Genomic DNA, 11,751 nt, shown 5'->3' on the forward strand with positions numbered 1-11,751 from the left:
GATATGTAAGAGCCCATGTGAGGCTCAAGCTAGGAGATGGTCCCCAGTAACACTCAGCTTCTCTGAGCTGGCATAAGGAGAGCCCCAGGAGGACAAGGATGCTCTCCGCAGGCTGGGGAGCCAGGAATACACAGCATCCTTGACCCTGTGTCCCACTGAACTTTGCTTGCTCCCCAGGCTGCTCAGAGGCAGCCACCAAGTGACTCGATGGGTTTCAGCTCATTTTTCCTGGGATATATTTTGGCTAGGAGAGCACAGGCAAGGCAGGGGGACAGCCAAAACCTGGACTCATATCACTGCTCCAGGAGCACTCAGCCACATCCTGGAGGTAAGAGGTTTGGGGGACAAGAGAGATCTTTCCAGCCACACAAGTCACAGAGCTCCCCAGAGGCAATCCCATCTGTACCGGGATGGACATGAGGGATGCCCAAGCTGGTCTTGCCTATCTGGGGTTAGAAGCAGGCAGGGCAGCTGTGGTCTAGGACAAGGGCAGGCAGCCCAAGGGAGCATTTGCACAGCTGGATCACAGACCAGAAAGCCAGGGCTCCTCGTTCCCAGCCCAGGTCACTGCACAGCATTTCCATGGAGAGCATGGGATGGGGGATGAGGCCAGAGCTGCTCCAGGAGCAGAAGGAAGGTCAGCAGCTGGAGGCACCCGGGCTCTCCCCCATGTGGCTTCATGTCCTGGCAGGGTCCGGAGTTAGAGCCTGGCATCGCTGCGGCTCAGCTGAGCCCTCACGTTCCTAATTTATCCTGGCAAAACCCTGAGCATGCAGGGTCCTCAGCAGCACTCAGATTCCCAGCATCTGTTTGAGCATTTCCACATTAATATTTCCTAGTGGGAACTGCCTGGGGAGAGCTAGTTAAGAGACAGACTTGCACAACCCAGGAGGATGGGGATTTCACCATGCTCACATCCGCTGCTACCCGCTTCTCAGTGCCCCCAGGGATTGCGTGGGGCAGCCAGCAAAGGCACCGGTGTCCTGTGCCCTCCCCAGAACAACCGAGCCCAGCACAGAGCTGTAGGAGGGCTGCAGGGAAGGGGCTGCGTGAGGGACGGCACCTGATCTCAGCATCTCTCTGCTGAGAGATCTCACCTTCCCTGGATCCCTGGGATCCCAAAGCCATTTAGTTGTTACTGCCATGAGCACCGAGGTCAAGGAGAAGCACCCCAAGCCACCCATCTGTGCTATCTCACCATCACACTCCCTTGAGAATCCTTCCCGGCCTCTCTGCTCCACTGCTGGGACTTTTTTTTTTTTTTTTAATTAAAAATAAAAAAGTTTTCCTTTCCATTTAGACAGACCAAAGCTGGGAGAAGGGGAAGGTGGGGGTGATGGCACATGCTGGAGGGGGGTCCAGGATGGCGACGGTCACTAACAGGCTCCATTATCTCCTACACCAGAGCATTGGGTGGCAGCTGGAGGAAAGCTGGCTGCACACATGGTTCTGGCTTCTCCTTTGGCTCTTCGGCTGCTACATCACATGAAAACAAGCTAAAAATACAGCACATATTTTCCTTGTGCTACTCTTCCAGGCAAGCAGGGGCTAGGTCTCACACAGAGGGGGACAGGGCAGGACCCCCATCCCCGTGAGGTCTGGAAACAGAGTGGTACATAGATGATGGAGATGCACAAGGGCACATGCAGAATGGCTTGTGGAGGAGCCCTGGTAGTGCCAGATCTGGGGACTGACTCCAGTGCAGCCTTCCAAGGGGAATCCAGAGAGATTTTAGTCTCCTTTTCTTCAAATGAAGTGAAGCCCAGGCCCTGACCAATATCACAGCTCTAACCCATGTCCATCACTCACACCCCAACACACATCCCACCCAAACTTCACCCCTGACATGATGCTAGGGACCCATTTGCGGTTGTGTTGCGGGACCACTGGGTGTCACAGCCCTTCCACTATGCTGTCAGTGCATGGCAATAGCCAGCGGGGAAATAACTAGCCCATCTTGGGCCCAGCTGCCAGGGAGAATGAGATATCCCTCAGGACCTGCACATGGAGGATACTGCAGGGTCAAAACTGGCTTCCTACCACCATCAGCACTTTCCCCATCTCACACCAGGCTCTTCTCAGCCCTTCCCCCTCAGGGAAGGGCACGTGGCCTCTTTAGTCCTCCAACCTCTATCCAATCCCTGCAAGCAAAGGGTCAATCAAAGAAGCAAAGAGCATTGAAGGCACCCTGGAGGCATCCAGAGACAGCTTTCAGCCTGTGCCCTCTTGCGTCTACATCCAGAATTTCTCTGGGGACACTTCCCATGGATGTTGAATACAACACAATGGATATAACAGCCTTGTTTATCCCCCCTCCGTAGGGAGGGCCTCTCGGCCTCTCCTTAAACCCTGCTCAGCGCTGGACTGAAGGGTCTCCATCCCCACCCTGCTGTTTGCAGGCCAGTTGCACTGCTGGTCCGTGCCTCAGTTTCCCCATCAGTAAAATGGGCAAAGCTATCGGGGGCTTCCTTGTAGATCACACACGGCCAGAAGTTGGTCGCAAACGGCAGTGCGCCACCCTGATCAGGCACCTCTTCCCAGCACCCCAAACAGCTCAGAAACACCTCCCCACAGCAGCCGTTCCGGTTGGGTCAACACCTTCCAAACAGTTGCAAATCACCTCAATTCCCAGATGGGCTGGGGCTGTATCACTTGCGGCACCGTTGGAAGAGCTATCAGTACAGGAGGGAGCATCGACTGCATCCTCCCGCAGCAGCACGAAGGGGAAAGCCGTGACCCAGCACCCAGCCAGATCCCAGGGGACCGTGTGACGTTGCAGGGTGCCCACCTGGGGACCACTGTGCCCAGCTGGGGAGCAGGTGGGAGCCCAAGAGGGGTACGGCAGCACGGATGCCTCCTCTCCCGCACTCATCCACCAGCGTGACAGCAAGCAGGCGGCGACTTGACCCCTCCGTCCCAGCAGCCCGCGGCCGCTCCCGCACCCCGCGCTGCCCCCGGCCGGGCCCGGCTTATGGCTCCGTCCCCGTACTCGCCCGCGCAGCCCGCAGCCAGGCTGTCTCACGCTGCCGCTTGCCCTCTAGCGGCACAGCCACCCTCAAACGCGGGGAAAAGAGAGGATGAACCGGGGCTGAGCCAGGCAGAAGGTGCCCGGGGCTGAGCCGGGCTCCGGCTGCCCCAGAGGGGCACAGGGCAGAGGCTGGGGGTTATGGCACGTCCACGGAGCTGCTCATGCACAAGCAACCTCTGTCCGGAGAAGCTTCATGAGATGGGAGATGAACATTGGGACTAGCCCAGTGCAGCCATGGTCCTGGTGCCCTATGCTTTGCCCTGAGGGACCCTGGAGCATTGTGTGGGGCAACCGGGGCTGCTGCTCCCCATGTCTTCATGTGGGGCACAAAGCGCCTGCAGTATCCAACCTCCATACGCAAACTGCAGCCTCTGAACAAGAGGCTCACCCCGCAGCACCATCTGGGCAGGGGGTTTGCTGTGCAGCCCTTGGTGCAGAGGGAAGAACGAAAGAATTTGGGGGAGACCAGAGCTCCCATACTGCTAGCAAACACACCTACTTCGAAAGCACCTACACAACCTGCCAAAACCCCAAGCTCAAAATTACTGCTGTTGCACAGTGCCTGGTAAATAATACACCGAGTAACAAACATTATTAATACTCGCTTTTGCAAGCCTGGCAGGCTCAGGGGTTGGTTCACTCCCCGCTTGACCGTGGCCCCCCTTGAATGGGATGCACCAAATCCAACCATAAACTCATGGGCAATGCTTAGCATGACACTGCATTGATCAGGACAAGCCGGTGTGCCAGGGTAGCACTGGGCAGCATCACTAAGCATGACCTGCAGGGCTACCCAAGGGTGATCCTGTGGGACATCCCAGCACCTGTTTGGGGGTTCACAGAAAGACACCAGCATTGCTGGGTGGTCACAGGCCTTTGGGAGACCACAAGCAGCCTCATGAAGATGTTATCCCCACAAGGGTGAGCTGATGGGGTAGAGCAGTCTCGGACAGCTTTCCCTGAGCTCTACACAAGTCCCTAGCCAGAGGCAATAGACCTCCGAGCCTCCAAGGGCAGCAAGGCAGGTACTTCCTCAGTCTCTTCCCCTCCATCTCTGCTTGTCCTCTCCATGAAACACCTGTCCTAGACCTGAAGCATCGCCATCTCTCCTCTTCAAGCCCAGGGAGACAAGCCAGCAGGCAGAGCTGACCTAGACCTCCCCAAACCCAACAGGAGATGGGGGCTGGGGAGACATCCCATGCACCCTGAAATGATCCAAGTCACCAGCTCCTCATGTCCAGGCAGCAGCCCAGGCCCTGTTCAGCTCAGAAAAACCCTGGGAAGTCCTGACTGGCACCAAAATTGTCTCCTCCCCAGAGGAATACCTGGTATTTATATCTGGTATAAATACCCTGGAGAAATACTTGGTATATTAATATCTGGCCATCAGCAGAGCCAGGCAATGCAGACATGGCTGGGGAACTCCTGGGGACCCCAGTGGGATCAGGCACCAGAGGGGCAGAGGCACCAGCAGACTCTGGCATGAAAAGGCAGGTGACCCAACCCAGCAGGAATCCAGTGTCCCAGACAAACCAGGGCTGTAACCCTCGGGTGCTTGATGTCCTCTGCTCAGTGTTAGCTCAGCCATCGCTGGGAAATCAGAGCTGAGACCTGGCCCTGACAGCCCCCTGACGCCAGGTCCTCCAAAACCCACCTTTTATAATGCATCTACCCCAGATCCTTCTGCTCTGCCCCCACACATCATCTGGAGGGCTGCAAAAGAACTGGAGGCCCCAGACTTCACTCGCGCCAGGAAAGTGCTTCCCTCCAGGACTGGTCAGCAAGTGGATAGAAAGGTCATAAGAGTAGGGCAAGGAGCCAGTAGCCAGCCCAGAGGATGCACCCAGCCCTGGGTGCCCCAAGTGCAAGTTTAGCTCCTCTGGGGCACCAGGCAGCACTCACCATGGATCTGATCCCCTGATGCAAGGGGTATGATACGGGGACAGTCAGGACCAGAGTGCTTCTAGCTTAAGGCACCTCTAAGAGCTTCAAGACCATATCTCAGCGCATCTCCTTGTCCCGAACAACTCCACACCCTCTTCTGTCCTGTCTCATGCTGCACCCACCGCCCCCATCCTAACATCCTTAGGGACAGCCACTGCATAAATAAGAGCCCTGCTAAACAAAGCTGGATTAAATTAGGGACCTTTTGAGTGGTCTCTGCAGCAGTCAAAGCCTCTGGGACCAGGAGATGGGAGGAATGGCACGGTGGGAGGCTTTGGGAATGCAGAGCTGTTCGTCTCTGGAGAGCAGCAGCTCCGGGCATGCTGTGGCTGATTCACGGAGGGGAGAAAAGTTTGTGCCCTATTGTCTGAAGCAAAGCAAGCACCAACTTGAGCACCGCAGGAGCCCCTTTTCCTGGCTGTTTGGGCCACCAAAACAAGTTCTGCTCCCTCCATCCCTTCCAGGAAGATATTTGCCCTTTCTTTCTTCCCTCCTTCCTGGATGCTGACGCACATGGGCATCACCAGTGTCTTGCCTCTCCTGGCACTGGCAGTGAAGGGGTGCTGCTGCTCCGTGCACCCCCTCACTCTCCCCCATGCCACGTGCTCCCAGCTCCCGCGCAGCAAGTGGGGGCTGCGCTGCCGCTCGCCCCCCACGGCGCCCGGCTCTGACGTGGTTCTTCCACCCCCAGCCAGGCCCACGGGATGGAGCGGATGCTGCCGTGGGCTGGTGGGACAGCCCAGCAGGAAAGGATGGGGCTCTTCTTGTCCATGGGAGGGAAAGATGCTTCCCCTTGGCCCTGTGAGACCTCAAAATCCTGCGTCCCGTGGCACTCCATGATGACCCACCTCATCTTGAGTTGCTCTGAATTCATCTCACCTGAATGAAGGCAGCTACATGCTGCAAAAATAAACCCTGAAAACCCACCCTTTGGGGTATTTTATCATAAGAAACCTCATTCTCCCCTGGTGAGGTTGAGTAAGGGAGTAAGGCTTTAAATACCAGGGACATCTCTCTACCTCGAGGGAGCCCAGGGGTGACAAACGCAGGCCACTGCCGCCTGCCTGGCAGCATCTCTGCAGTGCCATAGCAACAGCTGAAAAGTAGGGAGGCCCAGATGGCAAACTCCTCCGTCCGTCCTTCCCCACGCGCCGTGCCGGCGCACGCAGGCGCTGCCCACGCTGCCAGAAGGGTAACTCCCTGGCCCACCCCATGCACGCAGTGCCCGTCGTCACCCCGACACACGGCAGCACAGGCAAACCCGGCCACCCCACATGCCAGACAGACCCCTGTGGTGCCATGGATGGGGACCCAACATGGCAAACACCCCAGCTGCTCAGGGAAGAAGGGATTTGGTGCCCCAGGATTGAAGTTCTCCATGTGCATCTGGTCTTTTTAGGGAGATCTTGCAATGGATGGAGCCCAATGCTGCAGGGGTGAGGCCAGGTTAGGGGAAACTTGAGCATCCCCGCAAGTCACACCTGGCTGGGGACACAGCAAAGGCCATCCAGCTGCACAAGGAAAAGTGATGGCATGAACATACCCCAGCCCCATGGTCATCCTCTTCCCAAATCGGAAAGGGGGAAGTCCAGTAGCATAACTCCAAACTGGAGCCATCTCAGACAGGGTCCAAGCTGGCCCCTCAGCTAGACAGGACCCTTGGCAGCTCTTGCAGGGATCTCTGTGTGCAGAGCCACATCCCCAGGGATGCGATCTGAAATTGGACACATTTCTGGGCAGGCTGGGAAAGGACAGAGGGACAGCAGCCAACCCAACCTCCTCCTCCATCTCAGGGCAAGAGCCTCCTGCCCTTTTGCTGTTTCACCATTAACCTGGCACCACCTGGATTTGCACGAAGGTTGCGTGCCACCATCCACCAGTCCAGCTGGGGTAGGAGCCACCCAGCCCTGACTGCCACTGCTCTGCTCTCCGTGAAAAGAGAGAGGATGGATGGGAAATCAGAACCAGTGGCAAATGGAGCAAAGGCCATTCATTTGAGGGGTGCAATGGGAGGCTTGATGATGGGGTACCACAGGGCTAGCCTACCCTGCCAGCCTCCATGGGCAGTGTACAGGCTGGGCGTCTCCTATGGTGCTTCTCTTGCCTGTGCCTTGGTGGGGGGGGGAAGGGGGGTGGAATCTCTTCAGCCACTGAGGTGTGAGATAACCCCAAGCTCCTGATGGCTTGGCCCCCAATGCTGGGGGGACCTGCCAGGCTGAGGTGACATAGAGGAGCCTTTGCCCTGGCTCGGAGTGGGGTAAGATGGACACCAAGCCAGCTCACATATCTATCTTTCTCCAGCTCTCCAAATGGGTCCCGGCAGCCTTCCGTCAGCACAACCCAAGCTCAGATTGCCAAACTGAGCTTGTCTTTCCAACATGAATAAGGCCCTGCTTGGGCCCAGGGTGGTTTCACCACTCCATATCCAATCACCTTTTCACCAGCAGGAGGATGGAGGAGAGACCACCACCTCCCCCAGGGTCTGCAGGGAGGACCCACCTGGAGCGTCACATCCCCTGGCCCTGGGGACAGGGTTAAGCCTCCCCTATTCACCTCCTAGTCCAGTGGGCAAAGGTGCCTTTGTGTCCACATACGAGGCTGCCACAAACTCACTGCCTAAAGAAGCCAAGCCCCTGCTGAGCATGGCAGGCAGGGGGAAGTGCTGTTCGGTGCCCAGCTGAATCAGACCCGCATGCCAGGAGTGATTCAGCGATGACCAGGCTGGGCTTCGACGCACCCCTTGCCCCAGCACCCAAGATGGAGGGGCTGGCAAGGAGAGGCCTGAGATCGAGCCAGGAGGGAGCAGGACCCAATGTCTTCCATGCAAGAGCACCAACACAGGTTCATCCCTGGCTCTCAGCAGTGATTCCTTTGCCAGGAAGCAGCCCCACCACCCAAAACATCCCTCTGCTCTCATAAGCATCCTCTATAAACCACTGCCACTTCCCCGGGAAGCACAGACCCCTGGGGAAAGTTTCCACTCATATTCAGTCTCAGCCGCTCACAGCATTTTGGGGTTCACCCCAGTCCTGCACCTTGGCCCCCAAGCCCATGGAGGGAGGTGTGGGGCTGGGAGCGATGCAGGGGGCGAGGGAACGCGCTTTGCTCAGTGTGGAGCAGAGCCGCATACAACATCCAGCAAAAAACTGGCACCTTCTCCTCCTTCCCCAACTTAAGAGAAGCTCCTCTCCAAAAAACATACCCAGCATCTCTGTTTCTGGAGTTGAATCTTCCCCCCACCACCACCTTGTTAAGGACTGCTTATCAGCATTTTTCAATTTCAAAGCAGTAAAGACATATTCTGGGCACAAAGGACTCACGTAATACTACCTCTCACAGCAGTTCAGATGCATGTGTGCATCTGACAACGCACACTCTGCTTACGCTGGCGGCTTCCAAACCCTTCGCAGCCTTCCCTGCTGCTCCCCGCCTCTCAAAGGGTTAAAACCAAACCACAACAAACAGCAAGCACAGGAAAAAAACACGAGTTTCTCTGACTTCCCCAGCATCACTCACGTCCCTCCGGCATCGCAGAGAAAACACTCCAGCACCGCAAAGCAGAAATAAATATGGGGCAATTAGAAGGGGAGCATTGTATTAGTTTCCCCCCTTTACTTTCCCCATTCCTGCTGGGTTTGCAGAGGTTTGTTGGCAAGGTGAAGGCAGAGCTGGGGGGGGTCAGGGTCAGTGGTACGTGCTGAAAATCTGCTTGGGCATCGCATGAACCTGTAAGCAAGCAGGGAAAGGGGCTCCCATCATCTTTACCCAGCAAAGGTGACAAGCAGAGCTGCAAAAGAGGCACTGCAATTACTCCATGGCTCTGCTGCAATCGCACTGTGACCAAATAAAACAGGCTCGGGAAGAGACCCAGCAAAGCCCCTCTCCCTCCATGCAACTGTGCCATCGAGGTGAAAAAAATAAAATAAATAAATAACCCTCCATTACTCATTTCAAACCTTGCTGCATTTAACTGCCAGAATAAAAGATTCCACCTCTTCTCTGCTCAACTCCCACTGGCAACTTGCTCTGGGGGCTACGTTTCCCTAAATGCTCACATTTCAATTAGCATTAGAATAATGAAATGGCTCAGAGTTCATCTCACCCAAAAATGTACTGGAAAATAAAGAGCAGAGATTGGAAGAGATGAGGATTTTTTTTTTTTCCCCGCACACACACATAGCATGATGGATTCAGGAGAAGGAAATATATTCTTTTCTCGACTCCACGCTGATGAGATTAACATGGGCTTTGCTAACTGCCTCTCCAAACAAGGATAACAACCTCAAGTTGATTTTCCAGATAAACAAGCATGCAAACAAACGCAAAGTGCTAAACTAAAAATATCTCCCTGCTCCGATGCTTCTCCCCACCGCCACCACCCCGAGACGAAAACAGGCAAATCCTATCGCAGCACCACGGCAAGTTGCAAAATTATAACAATGCGAGTTAAATAAGCTACTTAAGGGACATCTCACTGTCCTATTTTTTTTCCCCTCCCCTTAAAAAGGCGAAACCACAGATCCCCAGATAGACTCAGCCAGGGCAGGGAAGGGAGCATTTTCTGTTGTGGTGATGGAAAAAAAAAAAAAAAAAAAAAAGACATTCTAATCGGATCCAAAGTCTCGAAAAAGAACAAGCAGCTCAGAACTTGCTTTTCTTGCCCAATTTGGGTATATATGGGTCTGTATGTGTCTGTGGCGTTGCCCCCCCTGCCGTCCGTCTCCCCCCCCCCCCATGCAGAAGCAAACAGTTAAAGGAAGCAGCAGCTTTAGCATCTTTGCCTGCTGCTCTCTCTCCTGCTAAGGAATCAAATCTCATTTACTTTATTTCTCTTAAGCCTCGGCCAAACTGTTGCTGGGGTGTTGGGGTTTGGTTTGGTTTTTTTTTTTTTTGGATGGGGTAAGGAGGAAAGCTGGACGTGCGTCCTCTGCCCGGGAAGCAGGGCTGAGCTCTGCCAGGCAGCGCAGCAATGCCGAGGGCACCTGAGCCCTGCACAGGCAGCCCAGCCCGCCCCCTGCGCCGGGAGAGACCCCCACTTACATGGAAGTGATGTTCCTTGAGATGTCCGTGATATTGATGCTCGTGTTGCCATTGCTGCTGCCTGAATCCTGCCCTTCCAAGAGAGGGAAGAGGTTCCCATCATCCGGTTTCTTGCAATTGATGTCTGTCTTGCTGCAAAGACAATTAGCAGGGCAAGCCAGCACCGAAAGCAGATAGTCTCCCCAAATGCTCCAGAGCAAAAATACCCTCCAGAAAGTGCACTTGGTAGGGCAAAGAGAGACATCCATCTCCGATTGCTGCTTCTAAAAAAGAGGAGGAGGAGGAAAGGGGGGATGGAGGGAGGGGAAGGGGGGGAAAGGGGAAAGGAAACAAAGACAGAGGGAGGGAAAAAAAAAAAAAAGCAAAAGCAAAAAAACCAAAAACCCCCAAAAAACAACAAAACCTCAAGCGATCAGATGCAAAAATCCTCCAGCAGATGAAATCATGCTGGCAGCTGGCTCGGAGAGGCTGTAATTCCCGCTACGGTAGCGGCAGCGGCAGCGGGCGGGGATGCATGCTGGCCCGGCCGCCCGCCGCCCGCCGCTCCCCGCCAGCCGCTCCGGAGGATTGCAACGGGAGGCTGGGGAGGCAGCCCGGGGAAATAAATAAATAAATAACAAAAACGGTGCGAAAGTCACCAAGTCCCACCTACTGGGCAGAATTAAAATTGACACACCTGCAAAAAAAACACACAGAGGGAGAGGAGGGGGCGACCTCCCCTTCCCATCGCTTCCCTCCCCCGGCCTGGCCAGCCCTGCTGCGGCGGGCACAAAAAGCAGCGGAGGAGGAGGAGAAGAAGGAGGAGGAAGGCTTGCGAAGCGAACCGGGCTTTGCAATAAAAAGGATTCCCCACCCCCCCTCCCTCTCCGCTAAAAGCAATCTACGGGAGGGGGGAGGGAGGGGGAAAAACCCACCCCAGCACTGCTGGAGCCCCAGCTCAGCCCCGCCAGCGGAGGAAAAGTTGCAGCTGGGGTTAAATTTGCGGGGGGGGGGGTGAGCAGAGGGGCTCTGGCTCGGGTCCTGCTTTCTCAGGCTTTTTCGTCTCTTGGAGGAGGACGATGCTGCCTTTCGCTTGGTTGTTGGGTGGGTTTCGCTCCCCCTCCCCCCCCCCCCGCAATCCGGATAGAGGGGTGGAGAGGAAAGAAAGATTAAACTGAACTGGAAGAGACTAAAAACCAGTGTGGATTACAGCAATTTTTTTTTTTTTTTTTTCTTAGACGATCCTAGCGAGAAGCAGATCAGACGGCTGGGTGGGAAAAAAGCGACTGGAGAGCACCCAGGAAGGACTTTCTAGAAAAGACACACGCACACGTACACACACACACACACACACCACCACCCCCCCTCCAAAACGCAACGGGGACTCAGCCGGCTGCCGGGAAGCGCAGGCAGGAGCACCCAGGCTCGGGGCTCCCGTCCTCCCTCCCCTGGCTTCCCCCTTCCCTCCTGCAGCAGATTCTGCAATCAGACATGCAAAAAAAAAAAAATCCTGAAAGAGGAAGACTGAAGTGTTGAAAAGGCTGAGCTCAGAGCGCCGAAATGGCATCAGGAGAGCAGTGAGTGCGAGCTGAACAGCAGAGCGAATTAAGATGCATGGTGCATTTTTGGCAAGCACAAACCCAAGCAGATCAGAGCTCTGCTTAATTTGCTTTGCTTTTCTACAGCGCTTTCCTGCATGCCCCTTCCTCCCCTCCCCACCACCCCCCCACCCCCCCCCAATAGTTTCATGTCTCTGCTCC

At 55.4% G+C, this 11,751-nt stretch overlaps 1 protein-coding gene across 6 annotated transcripts in view; it reads right to left on the reverse strand.

The window, feature by feature from the left end:
• NTRK3 (neurotrophic receptor tyrosine kinase 3) overlaps positions 1–10,447 on the reverse strand; it is a 216,316-nt gene extending 205,869 nt beyond the window's left edge. For 5 of the 6 annotated variants that reach the window (XM_074156760.1, XM_074156758.1, XM_074156756.1 and 2 more), the window contains exon 1: positions 10,013–10,260. In XM_074156760.1, the coding sequence (XP_074012861.1) occupies positions 10,013–10,260 (248 nt within the window). Of the gene's footprint in view, positions 1–10,012; positions 10,261–10,415 lie in introns of those variants that run through there. The other variant, XM_074156761.1, reaches the window with a different exon arrangement.
• Positions 10,448–11,751: the final 1,304 nt, after the last annotated feature.

The sequence above is a fragment of the Numenius arquata genome, chromosome 11, assembly GCF_964106895.1.
Source record: "Numenius arquata chromosome 11, bNumArq3.hap1.1, whole genome shotgun sequence".
Lineage (NCBI taxonomy): Eukaryota > Metazoa > Chordata > Aves > Charadriiformes > Scolopacidae > Numenius > Numenius arquata.